The 22640-nt window shown below is 42.2% G+C and overlaps 1 protein-coding gene across 1 annotated transcript in view; it reads right to left on the bottom strand.

Annotated features, from left to right (window-relative positions):
- Positions 1 to 19983: 19983 nt before the first annotated feature.
- The window catches only part of PAWR (pro-apoptotic WT1 regulator), an 81297-nt gene continuing 78640 nt past the window's right edge, over positions 19984 to 22640 (bottom strand). Inside the window, exon 7 of the mRNA XM_084794130.1 lies at positions 19984 to 21127. Within this exon, the coding sequence (XP_084650256.1) occupies positions 21041 to 21127 (87 nt within the window). The 3' untranslated portion in view covers positions 19984 to 21040. The remainder of the gene's footprint in view (positions 21128 to 22640) is intronic.

Genomic DNA, 22640 nt, shown 5'->3' with positions numbered 1-22640 from the left:
TTAAACATGATTAGTGATCTAGGGGTAGTTTAAAATTTAAGTTTTGGGGCCAGCAATATGGCTCAGTAGGGAGAGGTGCTGGCTCACAGGGTTGGTAACCTAACTTTGAACTCCAGCCCCACAAGGTGACATTGGAGGCTAGACTCAGAATTATCCACTGCCCTCTACAGGCACACTATGGCACGTGGGTGTCTACACACACACACACACACACACACACACACACACACATTTAAGCCTTTGTGTTGTTCTTGCCAGGGTTTATGATGGATATGCTACACCGGAACAGAATTCTTCCTCAACAGTCAAATTTGGAACATTTTTATTTCATCTTAATCTCTGGCTTTGCTTTAAAAAACAGACCTGTCTCCTTTGGGCTTAAAAACAAAATGTAAACCCATCAGAACACCTGACTACACACAAGAGACTTCTATAAACAGCGCAGAAATATTCACACATCAGTAAGCAAAAGGAAAATTGGGAAAGCTATGTTAGTTCCCATTTTAGCATTATGTAGTGAGTTTGCCTTGGTTTCTCGGATTCTGTGTCTGTTTTACACATAACTGTTACATGGGCAGAAAACTGTATCCAAATTTTGTAAGTATTAAGAAACTCATTGGTTATAAAATATTTCAAATGGTACCTAAAGTTCACTGATGGTGCAAGGATTTTGAAAAGGGTAAAGAAAAAAAAAAAACAGAATTCCACCTCCACCTGATGTAATACCTTATTGACACGCCCCCACCCTCCCGCCCCTGCCCCCACCCCTGCCCCCACCCTCCCACCCCTGCCCCCACCCCTGCCCCCGCCCCTGCGAGCCTTTAAAGCTTCCTTGTTTAGTATTTAGAACACTGTGTCCACATTCAGTGAATTCCTTACATTCCTTTACTGGCTTCCCTGCGAACCAGGACTCCAAATTAGGTAGTCATTTTACCTGTTACACAATAAATCAATTGTTTTGCACCAGTTTCACAGTGTATCAGTGACAAGAGGAGAGGTCAAATCTCTGGTCTATATCCTAACCACACCAGGTCATTAGTACACAATGAGACTATCAAGATCTCCTGTGACAGCGTCACTGAGATCAATAAATGCATTCTCGGAACTGGGGCCTTACTCAATCACTTAGTTTCTGGATGCTCATGGGTTTCTTTTTTTTTTTTTTCTTTTAAAAAAAATTTTTCCCCTTAAACCAGCTTTGCCTTCTTTTGTTTATTCATGCTTGAGAAACAATAAGATAGTTTAAAAAAAAAAAGAAAAGAAAAAGAGGGGCAAAGGATATAAGGGGTCGGGTTGGCTGTAAAAAGCAAAAAGCAACAACCTGAATAATCTCCGACTAGACAAGCCTACTGGTTCAGTGAGCGTTAACGACAGGAAGGCCTGTTGCACGGCTTAGAAAGTTTATTATGTCTGTCACTCTTGAGAGTTTCAGGGTCTATGTGCAAGGAGCGGGATGGACTTAGAATAAAATATTGTCCTCGTGGAATATCCTTACAGCCAGGATATTGACAACTGAAATAAGAAGAGTGCATCCGTGGGTTTGTAAAAAGGGAAGAGGTGATGCTCCAGGAACCTCCGTCAGCAGGGCGAGACATCTTAAGGAGAAAGCACGCATGAAGAGGAAAGTCTAGTCGCCTAAAGTGAATAATAATCAACTGGCTGGAGAACAGGTAGACACAGTTCTTCCAGATTAGGAAGAAATGTACGAAAAGCACCTGGGAGGGTTGGGGGTGTGGCCAAGTACAACACGGCTCCACTAGTGTGAACAAGGTTCAGAGTACTGTAAAAGATCACAAGGCCAGTCACCAATGCTAGCTCCCTACCTACCACATCACAGACACCCGCCCCATCTTTCAAAAGTCTAGTCTCTCTGGTTTTTTTTGTTTTGTTTTGTTTTGTTTTTTGAGACATGGTTTCTCTGTGTAGCCTTGGCTGTCCTGGACTCGCCTTGTAGACCAGGCTGGCCTCAAACTCAAAGCAATCCGCCTGCCTCTGCCTCCTGAGGGCTGGGATTAAAGGTGTGTGCCACCACGCCCGGCCCCAGAAGTCTAGTCTCTTAACCCTGATGAATGCTAGACCCTTAAGTCTTCTGGGTGCTCTGTGCTTGTTCACATCGTGTCTATCACCAGTTATTTAAACTACTTGTAGACAGATGTACGCATCCATTTAAACATTGCTTGGGACTAACATAGTCCCCTAACCAGAAACAGTAGAGTTTAAGTGAGTGATTTCCAAACTCTAGGTGCATATGACATTACTAGATTTTCTTAAAAGGGCAAACCTCTTGGACCCTCAATCCAGAAAATGTTAGCTGGTGTATCTAAGTGACTAATTCAAATGGTTAATAAACATTCATTAAGGACCTTTAGGTATTTAGTGTCCTTTTATAGATAAAGAAATAAGCGCCTTGGGCATGTGAAGCAGCAGTGTAAAATGTACAATGGAAAATGCAGGTTTTCTGAAGGAAACGGCACCGAAGTAAAGCTGGCTAGTTATTCCTCCCTGTTCACTGAGCATCTTACAGTGCTCTTTCTTTCGTCCGGTAGTGCTGGAGTCGCCCTGAGAAGAGGTGGAGCCTGAGAAAGGGTATTCTGGTTTTATTTCTAGAAAGCATGTCCCTTTTTTCTTTGAACATTTCTTTTTTGTTTTTTGTTTTGTTTGTTTGTTTGTCTTGTTTTGTTTTGTTTTTGAGACAGGGTGTCACTGTGTTACCATGACTGGCCTGACCTGGGTCCAGGCAAGCTGGCCTTGAACTCACAGAGCTAGCTCTTCCTGCCTCTGCCTTCTGAGCACTGGAGTTTAAAGCATGCACCACCGTGCTCAGCTAGTTGGACATTTAGTTTTCTTTCTTTCTTTTTTCAAAGACTTAATTCATTTCATGGCCATTGGTGTTTTGCCTGTGTCTTTGTGTGAAGGCGTCAGGTTCCCTAGAACTGTACTTACCGTTTCGAGATGTCATGTGGGTGTTGGGAATTGAACCTGGGCCCTTTGGGCGAGCAGCCAGTGCTGTCAGCTGCTGAGTCATCTCTCCAGCTTGAACGTTTACTTTTCCATAGGAAATACTAATTGTGTGTATTTCCTATTGAAGTCACACACACGAACACACACATAAATATGTACGTATAGGGTTGGGGGAGGATTAACCGGGGACTATTCAGCTGAGCATGGCTTTGAACTCATGATGCTCCTGCTAACTGCTGGGGTTACAGGTGGGTGCTACTATTCCTGGTTTATGGGGTACTGGCATCTAAAGGGGTTCGACCTGGGTTTTCAGGCATGCATCCAGGCCGGAAATAAGTTTCCTGTGACAGTGACTCAGATGACCACCTTCAAGCTGTTCAAAAAGTCTAGCTGCCACGTAACAATACATGCACTATTCGGCAAGCCCTTTCAATTCTACCCAAAGTCCCAAATATGCCTAGTAAAAAAGACTGCACACCTGTTTCCCTTCTAATTTCACTCACCAGGGATAGAAGAGGTCCTACTGTTTGTAAACTAAATTTAAACAAGAGATTAAGCGTTATTATATTTCTCACACAAGTCACAAGTGCATCCAGCATGCCTGAGTAGAAGAGAGTTAAGTGTGTCACTCCACTGTTTGTGTCAGCTGTGGAAGGAACGTGTCACTCCACTGTTTGTGTTAGCTGTGGAAGGAACGTGTGAAAACGGACAGTGTGAGATCCAGAATGTTTGAAGAACATAGCGCAGAGTATTCAGCCTGAGTCTAATTTCAATAGTGCAAAATCTGCCTTCCAGTTAGATCCTATTTCTAGGTCACAGGGCAAATACTACTGTCAAACTTGCCCAATTTGGCAGGAAATACATTTTGTTCTGAATTTTTTTATGTATTGTGTGGCCTTCTTCAAGGAGGACAGATCTTTCCTTGTGCCAAACGTCTTGCCATTGTTTTACTGCCGTCTTGTGTTCGTCCATTAAAACCATAAAAACTGCTGGCTATGGAGAACAAGCCTGTCCAGGCCTTTGATCTGCTATCAGGACCGGCTGATCACTAGCGACAAAAAATAAATAAACCAACAAAAAGCCCCAAGTAGAGAAAGAAACTGTCTTGTTGCAGCCCCTTGTGGATCCAAGCTAATTCATCTGTTGGTTTAGTTTCTATGGCCTCTCAGCTGATGGCATAGCCCCGGATATGTATTTGCTTCATATTTCAGGCAGAGAGAGCTCTCAAGAGAGTAGCAGACCCACATGGTACCTAGGGGATCTGTGGGAAAGAGTAAGGTAAAAAGGGGGCATGCCGGGAAATGTGCAAGCTTATTAGCCACTGACCTTTCCTTTGTAAAGGTTAATTTCCTCTAATCTCCATTTTTTGCTTTAATTCGAGACAGGGTTTCTCTGTGTAACTTTAGCTGTCCTGACCCTGAAATCCGCCTGCCTCTGCCTCCCAAATGCTGGGGTCACTGGAGTGGGCCATCGGATCCTTATTCCTCACTTTCTCCAGTGTCTCAAGTAGCTACAGGTTCACGGCGGTAGTAGCGACAGCTGTGCCCGATGTGTACTGAGTTCTTTCTTAGCAAGTTCTTCTGATTTACTTCTGTTGAGTTTTTGTTTGTTTGGGTTTTGTTGTAGTTGTTTGTGTTTTGTTTTAGTTTTTTGAGACAGAGTCTCTCTCTGTGTAGCCCTGGCTGTCCTTGGAACCCATTCTGTGTAGATCAGGCTAGCCTCAAACTCACAGAGATCTGCCCGCCTCTGTCTCCAGGGTAGTGAGATTAAATGCGTGTGCCGCCACCTCCCCCAGCCCCCCCATTTCTGTTGTGTTTCGAAGGACAGACTGCTCCTAGCAAAGCAGAAACACAAGACCAAAGGCAGTGTATTTAATGCAGAAGCTTCCTTATAATCACTTTTTATTTCTGGAGAAAGAAATACCCTTAACTTCTCTGTTGATACAAGCCACACTATGAAGCTATCTAAGTGTAGTGACACTGTTATGTCATCCTTAACATGAAGATGAAACTGTAAGCCACTTATACAAGGTAACACGGCTGACCATGGTGGAACTGGGATTTGGATTCAAATTGGTCTGAATGGGAAGTTAGTACCCAAGGTGTTGTAAATTAGGACCAGCCCTTCATTAAGCAATGCGTTACTAGGGAATCATAAACATGGCACTCAGACACAACACGGTGGCTCAAGCTATATTCTAAAGAATTCTCCTTCAGTATTGTGTGTGTAAGAGAGACAGACACCCAGAGAGACAAAAGGACAGAGCGAGACAGACAGACAGACGGTAACTCAGGTGTTATTCATAAGGCCCAAGAGTCTTAGTCTTTTGAGTCCACCTGTCAATTCCAGGTGACAGGTGTCTTGATGCAAGCATGGGCGGGACTTTCATACTTAAAGAAACATTGTTTCCAATGGTAACACATATAAACCAGTTTCTGAAGGAGGCAAAGGATAAAAGTCGGACAAGTTTCCACTCTGCTCAACAATACTTTTCATAGTATTTAAAAATCTTTACCTTTCCTTTTAAAAAGGCTATGCCACATGCTGACCCTTTGTTGTTGTTGTTTGTCTGTTTTCAAGGCAAGGTCTCTCTACACACCCCCTGGCTGTCCTGGCTCACTCTGTAGACCAGGCTGGCCTCAAACTCACAGAGACCCACAAGCCTCTGCATCCTGAGTGCTGGGATTAAGGGTGTTTTCTGAACCTGGCAGAAAACAGGATTTGGTTTTATCACCATGTGACTTTTTAACATAAACACCCCCTCCTTCCCCCCCCTTTCCTTCCTCATCTTCAAAGACAGTCCCTTCTTTTTGAGTTTTGAGGATGTTATAGTTGATTCCTTTTAAAACCAGGAAGGGAACTTTCTTAAGTCTCCCAAGGAAAGGAAATAGTTAATAGTTGTTTTCTAAAGATTCTAAGTTTGTAAGTAAATCCTGCAAACTTTGTCTAAAGCTTTCAAATACTTTTCTACTCTCCCCACCCCCCCCCGCTCCCCCCACCCCCTTTACTCCCACCCCCACCTCCAAAGAAACCCTTAGACAAGTATGACAATAAACGAATAAAGTGTCAGTTACAAAAAGAAGAAAAAAAATAAAAGGATGATTCCAACCATGGTAAGAAGATTTTTGCAGAAACCAGATGCAAAGCTCTTGCTACATGCTCGCCTTGGTTCCACGTCAGTTGCGAAGCTCAAAACGAAAGAGGAGCACAAGAAATGCTTTTCCTCTGCGACAGTGGCTGTGGGAGACTTGGGAACTGTAAGGACACAGATACTTGGAGTCTCATTACAAAATGAAAAAAATGTTCTGGAGCTATCCTGGCTCTTGAGATCATCCGAATTGTACCAGGAAATGTGGGTCTCTGACCTCGACTGAGGCCTTAAAAGCAACAGTCATTAAAAAGAAGACGTCTGGGCAAAAGTAAGATTCATGTCACAGAGTAAGTTAGTGGGAACATGATTCTGTTCTCCAAATCCCTATTTGCACATTAAAAAAAAAAAAAAAAGATTTACTTATTTTGTGTGTACGAGCACACTATCTTCATGCACACCAGAAGGCATCGGATATTATTACAGATGGTTGTGAGCCACCCTGTGGTTGCTGGGAACTGAACTCAGGACCTCTGGAAGAGCAGCCAGTGCTCTTAACTGCTGAACCATCTCTGCAGCTCCTATCAGAGCAATTTTGTTTTGTTTTGTTTTGTTTTGTTTTTTGAGGCAGGGTTTCTTTGTATAGCCCTGGCTGTCCTGGACTCACTTTGTAGACCAGGCTGGCCTTGAACTCACAGAGATCCACCTGCCTCTGCCTCTGTGGTACTGAGATTAAAGCCATGCACCACCACACCCAGCATATCAGCACAATTCTGACATCACAAACCCCAGCCCAGAACAATAACTAATGTGGCCTCAACAAGCAAGTTCAGTGCTTACAATTCGGAAAGGGCCGGTGGATTGATTTTGAGGAACAACCCCTCCGTATCCCCAGGTGAGGACGCTTTCACTGGGTCAGTAAGCTAGGCTTTTTCGTTTACTCTTAAGTACCTGAACTGAGCCTACCACAAAAAGGCCAGACGATGAGTATCTGGGACCCAATCTAAGATATACAATGTAAGAAAAATTCCAGACCAGAGCTGGGTTTCATATCAGGGGGAGAAAAACAAAACAAAACAAAATAAAACACAACAACAAAAAACAAAGACCAAAAAAACCCAAACAAACAAAAACAGTGGGCACTTCCTTCTTTTTTGATGGAGAAGTCGTTAGTTGTAGAGATGGGTTTGTCAGTTTTCATTGTCACATGCGCCCCCAGGTGAAAGCTGCTAGTGACTACTAGGTTTTATGCCAAACACCTAAGAGACCCTTGATTCCTTAATCATCAGAGCTGACTCTCAGTAAATGCTCCTGCCTCACAGCTACAGTTCAGAACTTAATTCTCTCTCTCTCTCTCTCTCTCTCTCTCTCTCTCTCTCTCTCTCTCTCTCTCTCTCTCTCACACACACACACACACACACACACACACACACACTCTCTCTCTCTCTCTCACACACACACACACACACACACACTAAAATGAGACCTTGATATGAAGTGTGGAATCTCTACTAAAACCTACGAGTTTGGGTGAAATTTCCATGAGGGAAGCACAATTTGGGCAGTGTGTGTGTGTGTGTGTGTGTGTGTGTGTGTGTGTGCGCGCGCATACACAAGTGTATGTAGGCCTAAGGTTGACATCAAGTGTCTTCTTCAATCCTTCTCTACCTATTTTTGAAGTCAGTTCTCTCAGAGAAGCTGGAGCTCAGTGGTTGAGCTGGGCACGCCTGCCTTAAGGCGCACACAGCCTCCTCTCTGCCTCCCCAGTGCTGGAATTTCACCATGCTGGCTGGCATGCTTCCTTCTTTCCTTTCTCCTCCCCCTGCCCCACACAAGACATGGTTTCTGTGTCCTGGGACTTACTGTGTAGATCAGGCTGGCCTCAAACTCATAGAGATCCACCTGTCTCTGCACCCCTCTTACCCCCCACCCCCACCCAGTGCTAGGGTTAAAGGTGTGCTGGGCTTTCTATGTGGGCTCTGGGGACTCAAATTCAGGTCTCTAAGTTTTCACAGATCCACTTTTTCTTTAAACAGTAGTTTTAATTTTTATACACCTTGCTATCTTTATATGTGACTCAGTTATCTATACATTTTTACATAGTTATGTGACTACATCCTAATTTGTACACAACTTTATAAAGTGCTTTTAACTTTATAAACACAGCAAACAAAAAGCCTTCGACATTTATGGCCAAGTTCTTGATGTTTGCACTGCATTTTCAAAGAAAAGTCAAGCTAAGCCTCAGAACGAGGAAATAAATGCAAAATTGCCAAAAGCAAAACAAAACAAAGCACCTACCTACCTACCTACCTTGGATAGACTGTTTTTAAAATTTTTTAAAAATATATAGTAAAAACACAAGTTAGAAGATGTTTCAATGCTTTGTAGATTTCATAGCTAAAAACAACATTCATGGGGTCTACACCCGACCCCTGGGCACCGGCAAGGCTGTCGTTGTCTCCAAGAGGAGTAGCTCTTGATGTCACGTCCTGAAGCCAACATATGCAGGATGGAACTTGGACCAGGCTAAGCCGGAAAACAAGTACACTAACAGAACTGCAGAGATAAAGGGGTCCAGTTGAAAGCTGTCACTGGCTCGGGATCAGACGGCTCAGACAGAAAAATGACTATGGCTGGTTAAGGCACAAAAAATATATTTAAAAAAAAAACAAACTCATGGCTTACCTTTGATGGTTGCCGAGACTCTGGCCCATGACTATAAAACTCATAAATAATGGGGCTGGAGAGATGACTCTGCAGTTAAGGGCACTGGCTGGTTTTTCCAAAGAACTGGGGTTTGATTCCCGGGACCCTCATGGAGGCTCACAACCATCTGTAACTTGGGTATTTGTTGTTGTTGTTTTGGGGTTTTTTTTTTTTTGAGGCGGGGCTTAAGACAGGGTTTCTCTGTGTAGCCTTGGCTGTCCTGGACTCACTTTGTAGACCAGGGTAGCCTTCAGCTCACAGAGATCTGCCTGCCTCTGCCTCCCAAGTGCTGGGATTAAAGGTGTGTGCCATCACACCCAGCTGTAACTTGTTATATAGAAAGAGAGAGACCCTTTTCTGGCTTCCACAAACACCTGGCACACAAGAGGTCTGTAGACATACATGCAGGCAAAACACCCATAGACATAAAATGATTTTTTTTTCAAACCGAAGATTCAGCAAAACATTATTTTGTTGTGCGTGTCCCCCACCCCCACCCCTTGAAAGAATGTAACCAGTAAAGTAAACAGAGAGTGGATCACTGTGAGTTCGAGGCCATCCTGGTCTACAAAGCGAGTCCAGGACAGCCAAGGCTACACAGAGAGACCCCATCTCGAAAAACCAAAAAAAAAAAAAAAAAAAAAAAAAAAAGTAAACAGAGAGATAAAATTAGAAACCAATCCCCTCACAAAACATAATCCTCATCTGTTGCTTGAAACCACTGGAGGTTTAGGCTGGGCCTAGGGACGAGTGAGTCCTGCACTCCCAGCTGCTGGCGCAGGCTGAGGAAGGAGAATTGCTCATTAAAGGCTTGCCTGGGATTTCCAGGCCGTCCAGTGCAACTTGCTTGTTTAGCCTAGCATATGGGAGGCCTTAGGTTCAGTTCCAAGAAAGACAGGAAGGAAGGGAGGAAGGAAGGTCAGATTAATGAAGAATTCAAAATAGAGCATCCAAGCTAGCAACATTTGAATAAGCAGACATTATGGCTTCTCGCGTGACTCAGTGAGAATTGCACGCCTTCTACCCAGTCTAATAAACAATACATCTGTTGGCTTACAGAAACTACAGGGCTATGTTAAATAGTACCATAAAGATTCAAACAGTCACATCCTGACTGTGGGGAGTTCTACATAGCAAATTACTCGATCTCTTCCATTTAAAAAGTGGCATTAAATAGGATGTGGAACTAATTAGCAGGTTAAAAAAAAAACATGGCTATACTAAATGCAATGGATGATTCTCAAAATAGATCCTTACCAGAAGAAGCAGACAAAGGGCCCGTTTTTCTTTTTCTTTTCCTTCAGTGTCTGGAGAGAATCTAAACACACTATTTGATTGAGGGACAGGCCCTGACAGTAAAGTTGTCAGGTTTGAGGGTGTAGCTAACTGTGCTGTGAATTCAATATGGCCTTTAGCTAGCTGCGAGCTGGCTTCTCATAGGCAATCAATGACTAAAGTAAGAACAGGTCCACCGCACCAGACACGGAGGCTCCTCAACAGCAAGCACCTTTAGCTGGAGGATTCTTCAACTTTAAGAATGGCTCTGTGGTGGCCAAGTGTGGTGGCACAGGCCTAAAATCCCAGCACTCAGGAGGCAGAGGCTGGTGGATCGCTGTGAGTTTGAGGCCAGCCTGGTCTACAAAGCGAGCCCAGGACAGCCAGGACTACAAGAGAAACTTGTCTTGAAAACCAAGACAAAACAAAAAAGGATGCTGTGGGGAATAATCCTCCCTGTGCCATTCCCCTCCTGCCTTCACCACTTAGCCTTCAGCAGGTTCCTTAGTCTTCTCCAGCTCAAGGCTCATTTCATGAGAAAAGTTTTCTTCTCCTATATCTGACACGACTTTCTCTGAGAACCCCACCAAAATACATACTCAAATACACACTCGTTTTAGTGCCCGACAACACTGTGGGGTTTTTGTTTGTTTGTTTGTTTTAAAGTTCTCAGTATAGGAAATATCTCTAAGTTCTCACTATAAGGAAATATGTATAGGAAAATAAGACTTTATAAAGCAGCACAGGAAAAGTGGGTAGAGGGTAAAATAAGACCACTAAGATGTTGAGATTTCTGGTACTTTTTGTGAATGCAGTACCTAAAAAAAAAGATGTAATCAGTCTTGAAAGCTGCGAAGGATGTTCAAATGAAGGGCCATCTGAGATGCAGTCACAGCTGGGAGGAGCCGGAGACATAACGAAGCTCTTGGAATGCGCGTGTACACACGACCAGGGACACGATGAAGAAACGGGAGCTGAGTGATTTATTTAAATTGATTCACAGTGTACAATATAAGATGTAAGGTGCAGCGTGGGAAAGACACAGGGCATTGAGGAATTCTCTGTGCTAGTCTAATTCTGTAAAGATGAATGTGTCCTAAAGCTTTTTTTTTTAATCTTTTTTGTTGGTGCTTGATCAAATCTGTAATCTCAGCAGTTGTGAGGCAAAGGCAGGTGGAAGCTGTAAGATCAATGCCATCCAAATCCACCCACTCTCTAGATTAAGACCCTCTGGAAACATTAAGTCAATTTTTTTTAATTAAAAGCTAATTTAAAAATATCATGTTTATATGAAGAAATTGATAAAATATATTTTAAAAAAGAAAAAAAATATATCATGTTTAAGAAACTAATGGCCCAAATCAAGTGTTTATCTGTACTTAGTAGAATGAATGCCAACTGTGTATGTGCCACCAATAAACCATTATCTAGAAAGTTTCATTTGACTTTCTAGTAGGCTTAGCACTTGGGAGGCAAAGGCAGGAGGATCTCCGTGAGTTCAAGGCCAGCCTGGAATACAAAGCAAGTTCCAGGACAGCCAAGGCTACACAGAGAAACCCTGTCTCAAAAAAACAGAAAACAAAACAAATCTGATACAAACTTGTGGTTGTTTCTAAAACACCCTTCAGGAAATAACAGTTAAGAAAGAGAATAAGCAGGATTCTGCTCCTGATTTCTTGGACTTGTGACTGCAACCGAGCTCCAGAGAGAACAGTACTACAGGAATGGGGTGCATCAAGCTGCCAGTGACCTAGAGAGGCAGATCTACTGACACTGTCTTTATGGATGAAAGCAACCAAGACCAAAATTCACCTTATACTCTTTAGACAATATATCTAAAACAAACAACATGAAGATAGGAATCTTTGCATTGATTAAAAAATAGTGCAGTTCAGTGACTTAAAGCTTTCACCCACCAGTACTACCTGAAGGCTTTGTTAGACAAACCATCCGGCTTTATCCTTAAGTTTCTCCAATTCAGGTGTTAGAAGGGGGCAAAGATTTGTGTTCCTATTAGGTCCCTAAGTGAAACCGACGCGGGTCCCATGAGAGACAGAGAGGACAGGCCGGACACTTTGTAGGGCAGTGATTACAACCAGTCCATGTGTTTACAGAACGCAAAGTCCTGTAGCCAAATGTAGGAGCTTTGTGAAGTCTGGGAATTGCCCTCCCAGCAAGCAGGCTCATTCATGGGTTACGAACAACCAAACAAAACAGTCTCTAAAGCACGGAACAACACACTGTGGGGGACGCACACGTCTCCTGTCTCCTGAGTCATCGGAAACTGAAGCTTATCGATCCTGAGAGGGCTACAAGCAGAGGCCCTCTGAGGGCGCCTGGGAGCAACAGCAGTTTTAACGTCTCACGTAGTCACTCCACAAAGATGTCCGCTGACCTCGCTGATTTCAGCTGGTGAACCTTAATGCGAGGGTCATGGTGATACTTGACATTACAGTTGCTCACCGTCCTTGGACATCTGTCCGTGGAACCCTCAACCTGCCCCCCTCTCTCCCCAGTTCTAATACCAGCCAATGAGCGTTTTCATATCAAAAGCAATTTTTTCTGATACTTTTATGTGGATTTCTTTACCGCTGACAGACAGCTCTGCGTACACACCTTTCCACTACAAAAACAGTAAAAGAAACCTAACACCTTCCTGTTCATTTTTGTCAACAATTTCCTCTATAAAGTTGAAATGCCCACGGAAGTCAGCTTCTACCTCTGGTTAACCGCAGGAGAGAGCTCCGCCTTTAAAGGACTATGAGCATTTCCTTGGCTCGAAACATAAATGCGTGCAGTTTACGTCCTGCAGTATATAATTAAGAATGGCAATTGGCTACTAACTGAGATGACACAGCTGATAACAGCATATTTAACATGGAAAATAAAAGGGGGGGAACACATTACAATACTGTGTTTTTCACCACTACGAAATAAAACCTAGATTTCCCTTTTTTTTTTTACTGGCTATTACTAATTTTTTCATGGTGCACGCCTAAGGTAAAGTGCCTTTCTCTTTGTTTAAAGGCATTATTGGCAAACTGTTGGGTAGCTTACTGGCAGAGTACTTACCTAGCCTTCATGAGGAACACACACACCCACACACACCCATTATGACTCAGAAATTTTCTGTGACAGCCAAAGTATATTTGGTCCAAGATTAAGAAAAAAGGTTTTGCTTTCTAGCTTTCTTTTTAACCCGATAGACACAAACAAACAGAGGTTGGAAAAGAAACAACATTATAACCAGTTCCATGTTTTTAACATGAAGGCCTAATGTTATGTAATTTTTCTAGAGGCCACCAGGTAACAGAATGTGCAGAGACAGCAGAGGCGCGTGGTTAGGGAGCCCAGGACTGTTCAGCTCTGCCGCTTCCTAAATGTGCGCATGCGCACCTGCCCTCACACAGCCAATCTCAAGCTAAAAAGCCCGGAGTTTTGGTGAAACCTAGAATAAATGTTTCTGTTTCAACTAAGATTATGAGATCTTTGAATCTGGCGGAGGGCAGAGGGCTATATGCAAGGATGTGGAGGGGAGGGGAAAGGGAAGGGAGAAATGTTGTAACTATATTATAATCTCAAAAACAACAACAAAAAGATTGAGATCTTGAAAAAAAAAAAACCCTTTTCATTGGGTGTGCTAAGCAGAGGAATACTGCTGTACACCAGGACTTGAGACATTAGCAAAATGCACTGCTTAGGATGCCTGCGCACTTACTAGAGATGTGCGGTGTTACTGAGATTACTCTGCAGAGGGAAGGCCAATTAGCTTGTGCAGGTGTATAAAGAATGACTCTTTAGCTAAAAGGCTAGGTAAACCATTTGCTGGGAAAACAAAAACTAGACTTTTATAGCCCCAAACCCTTTTATCTGTTTCAAGCTACCTGAGGTCTGAAATTCTTTGAACACCCATTGAGTTAGTGACAGAGCCAACTCTGAATTAGGGAATTGTTTCTGTCGTTTTAAAACACAAAGACTTTTTCAGCCATGCTGAAACTATGTGCACCTTTAGTAAAACTTCATCATCAACAACAACAAAACAAAAAACAAACAAACAAACAAACAAAAACCCCCCACCACTTATCAAGGTTTCTCTGTGCTCTGGGTAGCCTTGGCTGTTCTGGAATTCACTCCGTAGACCAGGCTGGCCCTGAATTCACAGATTCTCTTGCCTTTGCCTCCGGAGTGCTGGGATTAAAGGCATGTACCACCAATGCCCAGCTGTATTTCATTCTATTTCTGAAAGTATTATTTCTTCTTAAATAATATACTGAATAAAGATTTTTGAAGCATGGCTAGTGTTTCAGTATGAGAAGGCTAGCCTATTCCATAAATTTTAAATCAACTCCGAGAGAGGATTCCACTAAGAGTATAGAAGGGAAGAGAAACACTTAACCAGTGTTAAGAAAGGGATGAAAATGTACTTTTTATTGAAGATTCATTTCCTTCGATGCGAAGCTTATGATAAAAGTGAATCTATCATAACGAGTTCCCTCTTCCACGCTGCAAGTCTACACAGTGGGAAGGACCCAAGCTGTTCACACAGCACAGCATGGTGTCCAATTACTTAATCCAGGTAGCTATCACTAATATTTGGGTTTAGAACTATCTGACCCTAATCAAACAGTACGTCTCAGCTGTCTTGTGACTATCGTGGTAGCAATGGCCACTTGCTTCTTAAATTTAGAGAAACAAATAACACGTGAATAAAATCCGCAAATAGTAGAAGCCAATTTTTTTGTTGTTTTTGTTTTTGTTTTTCGAGACAGGGTTTCTCTGTGTAGCTCTGACTGTCTTGGACTAAGTTGACTAACAAACGTACACTCAATTTGGCATGGAGAGGATGAATGAAACCCAAACAGGGCAATCAGTCAATGTCCATCAAGTGATTGTCATTACCATTTTAATTACCAGAGTGACCGCCAACATGTGACTCGAAGGTTACACAGAGGATGGAGTGATAAAAAAACAAACCAGAAATCAATACCCCATACAGAAATACTAATTTGAATATAACTAACAGTTGTGTGTGTGACATGCACAGAATTCCTTTCATTACATTTTTCTTTCTTTCTTTCTCTCTCTCTCTCTCTTTTTTGAGGCAGCTTTTCTCTGTGGAGCCCCTGCTGTCCTAGAACTCATTATGTAGACCAGGCTAACCTCAAACTCAGAGAGATCCACCTGGCTCTGCCTCCTGAGTGCTGGGGTTGACAGCATGAGTCACTACCACCCGGCCTTTATTACACTTCTTAGGTGATCTTTTCCTAATGTAACATTACATAGAAACATAGCGAGATATCTTCTGGAGGCATCAGGTTTTTCCCTGCACTGCTGAAGTCGCAGCTAATGAAGCAGTGCCTGTTAGCTAGACCTAACAGACAGCAAAACCCACTCTGGAGTAACGGAGTAATGCCAGCTACTGGCACCCACTACATGGACTATACTCTGCTAAATGCAAGAGTTAGTAGATGCCCACTTGCAAGATGTCTGCTTGAAATAGGTATGAAAATTGAGTACAAATAAGCTCATGTAACTGTTTTGAGTTGGGGTCAGGGTGAAGATGTAACATGTTAGCTAAGCAAAAAACAACAAACAACAAAAACAAAACAAAAAACCAAATTCAAAGAGAAAGAAAGAAAGAAAGAAAGCCAGGCCATGTGCTCGTTAGAGACAGGTGTGGTAACACACGCCTTTAATCCCAGCACTTGGGAGGCAGAAGCAGGTGGATTGATGTGAGTGCAAGGCCAGCCTGGTCTATAAAGCAAGTCCAGGATAACCAAGGTTACACAGAGAAACCCTGTCTCAAAACAACAACAACAAAAACAAAAAACCAAACCAACCAAACACAAACAAACAAACAAACAAAATCCACAAGGCTGAGGCAGGAGGAGGATGACTTTGCTGCTGGCCTGGATGACGGAATGAGTCTCAAGCCAGGTCGGGCTACAAAGGAAGACCTTCTCAGAAATTCAAAACAAAAGACCATTGCAGGCTCAGGTTTTCTTGACTAATGGTTCAAGTCTTATTATTTTTACACGTACTGTGAGCATGTCTGTGTGTGCACCACAACTTGTGCGAGATGGGCCTCCTTCCACCCCGTGGGTTCTGGAGGTTGAAGTCTGGGCTTTGACCAGGTGGGTCATGGCAGGTCCTGCTCCACATCAAAGAGAACACGAGCCACAGGGAGGAAGGGAGTGCCTTTGGCAGGGACTGACTGGCAAACTCTGTTGGTCTGATGTATTTTGATGCTAATTAATAAAAGGCCCTCATACCTGGGCAGGGCAGATGGGCTAGGTGTGGCTAAGGTTCCAGGGCTTGGGGAGACAGAGAGAATCTTGGGAAGAAAAATACCGGGAAGATAGGAGAGGAAAAGAAGGTTGTGCCATCGTGGGTAGCTGGAGGAGAAACACGTGGCAGGCATGGATGGAAGATTTGGCCCAGATGATGATAATTAACAAGTATTTGGGATTATGGATGGGAGGTAGCTTGATAGAAATTACTAGAAGCAGACGGCATGGGATTGGGGCAGGTATGGAATCCCTGCCCCACTATGGGAAGTAGTTTATGGTATTAATATCTCCTCGGCCCCAGGTTAACTAAGGCTATTTTAAAATATATAACAGGTGTCTGTGTCTTGATTGATTGCTAGCGGGTTAGAAAATACTGTCATGGTAATAATTATAGGTCTAACGATAAACATTATTAGGCTGTACTGGTAAATTAACAACAACAAAACTCAGCTGTATATTAGGGTTCTAGTTTCTGTTTAATGGAACAAAACAGCATCACACTGTTGCCAGGTAAGCATTGCAAGTTAAAAATTCTCATCCGTCAGAAGTCCCGTGGACCACACACAGGTCAGCGGTGTAGCACTTACCTCGCCTCTGGGAGGTTCTAGGTTCAGTTCTCAGTATCGAGAGGGATGAGAAAAATCTTAACTCAAAAGATGAAAACAGGATGCACTTTAGTTCCAGGACAAAAGGAGTCGAGACCTTTGCAGGTGTGCACCAGGATCAGTTCCGGTGCAGATGTGGGTGTTTGACACGAATTGTAACTAAAACCTTGGACCTGTGAAATGTTGGTTCCGTCTCATTTTACATATTCCCTCTAAGGCAAAGCTGGGGCACCTGGGTTCATATAACGCAATGAAATACGTGGCTAAGTCCTGGAGGAAATTAATAAAAATCACGAGTAGTTATTCAGCAGGTATAGTCTTTTTCACTGAGTATCTGTAACTTACAAAGTGTCACTGACTTGACGTCTGCTCAGGGGAGGGGACCCATCACTGTACATGTGAAAGCTGTTCAGCTATTAGTTCAGTGATCCAATCCAAGGACTCTGTCCAAAGTCATTGGTTTGGTTTGTTTGTTTGTTTTTTTGTCTTGTGATATTGAACTTGCTGATGCTTTTACTACACTGATTAGCCCTGTTTAAACACAGGGAAAAAAAATGGACTCAAATGTTTACATTTTAGTTTCTAATTAGAAAACTCCAGAAAACAGATCACATACAACTGAGGTAGTTTTGTTGTTGTTGCTGTTTTTAAATCTTAAGAACTCATTGTATCACTACTTAATCTTTAAAGGTTACTACAGGATAAAAAGGCTACACTGCTTCGTGTAGCTGATTGGTGTTTAATTTGTACATCTGAAACAACCTGGGCAAGTGTAACAGTTCTAATCTATTATTTAAGGTCTCTCTCAGATTACTTGCAAATGCACAGCCCATCTCCTTTCCTTCCCTTCTGCCACAAGTGCATTAACAAGGAAATCTATCAGGGCTTTGGGTATGGTGTCCTATGCCACAAATTACCAGGAGATATGGGAAATATTAACAGAACTAAATTTCACAAATCTTTGCACTTTACGGACACCATCAAAGCTTCTAGATCACTGCACATATACTTATCTGGGTTTTTTCATTTTTTAAAAAGATTTATTATTTATACAGTATCCTGCCCACCACAAGAAGGCACCAGATCTCATTACAGATGGTTGTAAGCTACCCTGTGGTTACCGGGAATTGAACTTGAGACTTTTGGAAGAGCAGATGGTGCTCTTAAATCTCTGAGCCATCTCTCCAGCACCCCCCCCCCCCTTTTTTTTTCATTTTTTGAAACAGGGAACTCTAGGCTGGACTGGCTTCGTGCTTACAATCTTAGTGCCTCTGCAGTCTAAGTTATGGTGTCACAGGTGTGAACCATTGTGCCTGGCTCTACATCCCAATTTAGTGATAAGCAAAAATTGCTATTAGTACTGTTGAACAATTTTTGTTTGTTTGTTTGTTTGTTTGAGACAGGGTTTCTCTGTGTAGCCTTGGCTCTCCTAGACTCACTTTGTAGACCAGGCTGGACTCAAACTCACAGCGATCCTCCTGCCTCTGCTTCCTGACTGCTGGGATTAAAGGCGTGCGCTACCATGCCCGGCTGTTTTAAATTTATTCTTTTTTTTTCCTTTTTTTATTAATTTATTCTTGTTACAGCTCAGTGGTTATCCCATCCCTTGTATCCTCCCATTCTTCCCTCCCTCCCATTTTCCCCTTATTCCCCTCCCCTATGACTGTTCTTGAGGAGGATTACTTCCCCCTGTATATGCTCATAGGGTATCAAGTCTCTTCTTGGTTAAATTTATTCTTAAAGTAGACTTTTATAAAACTTTTCAAGGAGAACTGTAGTAGATCTTATCTTTTCCAACAGTGTGTAAAAGTTTGTATGTGCAATAGATATTTTAAGGAGTTGGGGAAAAGGGCTCCAGTGAAAGGGTCTGCCTAAGTGTAAGGCTCCTGGAGTAAGTGAACCTGCTAGTATTATTTTAAAAAAGAAAAATGTTTCTTCAAAGCTGCCAAATACGAATAGCCAAAACACTAACATTTATATAATTCCTGATTGTGTCATGGTTCTTCATGCCATAGGTAGTTTATTGTATATACATGTAATAACATAAATGTGTATGTTTTTTTTAAAAAAAGAAAAATGTGCTGAAAATGCTCCACATTAATTGAACAATGGGAAAAACTTCAAAACAGCTCAGTTTCTTAAAAACTTTCATGGATGATGTAATTTTTAGAAAATGAAATTAAATGTGCCCTTATGTACAAGTTGAGAAGAAAATTCAAATAATCTTACTGAAAAAAATTAATATACTAATGTATTTTTAGGGTTGGATATTGACAGCATTGGGGACGTTTCTGCCATACACCTAATGATGACCAAAGAGCTGAGAACCTCATAGTCAAGGGGGTGACAGAACCTGGCATAGACCTTGATGCGGGGGCAGCAGATCCGCAGTGAACGGCTTAAGTTAAAGGAGGAAAAGTGGGACAGTGAATTCCAGCTCTGGTGACTTCAGTGGGAAATAGAGACGGGAAAGATACAGCAATTGCTGACTCCAAAGCCAAGTGACTGAGACTCGGCAGCTGAGGAACCGCAGTGGCGCTGAACCCCAGGGTCTACACCACGCCTCTCCAGGGGCTACAGCAGGAATTCCGTTTATGTTCCTCAAGGGATTTTGATGACTGGTCAGCCCCAGAACTTCTGACGTAGGGACTGGAAGACACACTTGTGGCAAATGAAGACACTTCTCCTAGACAGTATCAATGTGTCTACTCCACACTTGGCACCAACTGTCTTATCATCCCTGTTTTTCCAACAGTGGATAAAGCAGTGGTTTGGTAAGTGGAGTAAAGAGCTGGGGGCGGTGGGCGGGGTGGTGGTACCCAATAGGGTTTTTACTATGTTCAAGTTCTGAACGATGATGGACAGGCTGTCAGCATGTCCACCTGAAGTTCACCTATGGAGTGGAGATCAGCTATCTGGTCGACCAGTGCCTGCTGGGTTCCATCCCCAGTACCACTAAAAAGAAGCAGGGGGGTGGGGGGGAGAAAAGGCATCCATGTGTTAAGGGAGGAGGAGAGCTCTTAATATGAACACAAACCACCCTAAATACTGAAGGTATTTAATAGAAGACAACTTTATTTTATAAATCTTCAAATATGGTTGCGTTAAGATGTTCAGTGTTGGGAAGAAGTAGCCCTTGAGCCTGTAGTCTCATGAGAAAAAAGACACCCCAGCATTTCTCCTGCTCAGGAGTCAGCTGGTATTTTTCTAAGTTACCTCTGCATACATGCTATGAACATATGCATACACATTTTAAGTGTGGAGATATATTTTGGTTCTGATTTTGAAGCACATGACATTAAAAAGCATCGGTTTTCTTCTTCAACATGGAAATTTGTACACAACTTGAGGCCTGAAGAATAAACAACTTTTTAAATATCCCATATTTACTAGTAAACCCTAGAGCAATTAAAAAAAATACACCAAAAGTACCTATGTAAGAAACTATACATTGTTTTTCAGAAGTAATTGAAAAATTTCAATATTCAAACACAAAATAGTACATTTTCACTTACTATTACACAGTTCAAGTATTCTCTTGAGTTTATATTTAGCCAACTAGAAGATATGAAATAACTCTGTAACATATCTTTCCTTTGAAAGGTTACTGCTATACAAAATGGTGTGTCTACTGCTACTCAGAATCATTAGAGCGTGTGAAAGGACGGGTGACAGCAGGCAGGTCTTTCTGAGTATGTATTAACTAACTAACACACAAGGCTGCACACGTTAGTAATAAGGCATTCGTAGGCAATCCCCCAAGTGTTTGAATTCATGTAAACAAAGACTATGTATACTCCTTAGGGAAGAAATGTACTAAACATAGATAAAATATATGCAAATGGCTATTACTTTGAACCATATATTATTTGACTATCACACAAAACCAGGAGGCATTTACCTATCAGTTTAATAACTAAAAAAGTTGCTTATCTGTGAAATACAAGGTTGATACTAACAATGGAAAAGAGTAGTTTTGAAAACAAATATCCATGTGTTTTCTAGAAATAAATATACAGTTATCCCAATGTACTGAATCACAGGAGCATCATCTGAGCCTTGACATTCATCAGTAGTTTAAAAACAGATTTTCCACACGAGTCTTGAATCTTCTACCTTGTCAGCTGCCCAACAACTTTCAAAAGAGTTTTATTTTCCTGCTTTAGTTGTTCATTTTCGTCTTCTATGTCATCTAGATCCTGGGGTGGGGGGGGAGGGGAGAAAAATGGCACTTTAAAAATACTGAGAAATATTGTAAAGGAGAGTTGAAATAATAAAGCACAAAGATAATCCATTTACACAATCAACTTTGAAGTAATATGTTCTAAAAAGTACATGGAATATGTCCTAATATTACTTAAATAGGCCAATTCTTCTGGAATTAAAATTAAAAAACAAAGAAAGTCCAAAAAAGGGAGAAAAAAAGCCACAAGTCAAGGTTTTAGAATATATCATGTTCTGTATTAGAATTCTAGCCCCAAATGCATAACCTTATAATTAGTACTAAAACCATAATTAAGTTTTCATCATGAGAAATATCACTTGAAGGACAAGCAGACCTTTGCAGATTATAATATTAAGACTTGACAGAGTCTATCTGCGTCTCAAGAGCCACAGGGCCGCAGCATGGCTGTGAACTTACACTCTGCCGTTGGACTACCAGGCAGATGATCGAAACTTTAGCAAAGTCAAGAGTTTGCACTTATTCACAGACTGAATGATGCTGAGAACCCCATCTGTTCAAGCTATTATAAAAATGAGAAGCCGGGAGGTGGTGGCGCCTGCCTTTAATCTCAGAACTTGGGAGGCAGAGGCAGGCGGATCTCTGTGAGTTCGAGGCCAGCCTGGTCTACAAAATGAGTCCAGGACAGCTAAGGCTACACAGAGAAACCCTGTCCTGAAAAATCAAAAAAAGGGGGAAAAAAAAAAGAGGTTCCTAAAATTACCACAACCCAGATCTGCCTAAATTTAAAATTAAGTGATAAAATACATTTGTGTATCATTACCAGTCTATATACTTGATAAAGGTTACTAAAATTTAAAGTGTTAGAACGCATTCATGAATCATCATTAAATTATAGACTTAGTAAGGAAGAGGTTTTCTGATTATTTTTAATGCTCTTGGTGCCTGAGACAGCAGAAACACATCATGGGCATCACAAATATTTGCCCAGCCTCTTAAAGTGAATTCCAGCACAAATAAAGGCATGCTTATACTAGACTCAAGAGAAAAGACTACACAAGTCCCAAGTCAAATACTGGCTCAGCCAGCGACCACATGCAGCCTTGGGCAAGCCGACTGGGGTTCCCCTGTCCTTATCTACAAGGCACAGTTACCGCCTTTGAGCTACAATAGAAGAGGCTGGCATGAAATGAAGTCCCCTCCTTCGGTGTGGCATATGGGATCAAATCCACGGCATCGCACAGCCTAGGCTAGCACTGTACCATTTAATTACTTCGTGGTTTGGAGTTAAAATGGCTTAGGGGACTGAGCCTTTTCTCTGGGAATCAAACTTCTTCCCTCCACTTTAGGTAGAATCCCGTAAAAAGCACAACAGTGGGGTCTTGTCTTATCTCAGTCACCTCAGTGGGTTCTCCTAGTAAAGTAGGTTCAGGCAGGTGTTAAATTCTGGGGCTGAACAGAAAAGGCTCTAAACGCAACACTGCAGAGCTTGGGACCGCAACCCAGAGCTGGAAATGTCCTGTGGATTA

Source organism: Acomys minous, assembly GCF_964271855.1.
Source record: "Acomys minous genome assembly, chromosome: 9".
NCBI classification, from domain to species: Eukaryota; Metazoa; Chordata; class Mammalia; order Rodentia; family Muridae; genus Acomys; species Acomys minous.
The sequence above is the reverse complement of the archived record's forward strand: the minus strand, read 5'-3'. Positions and strand labels throughout refer to the sequence as shown.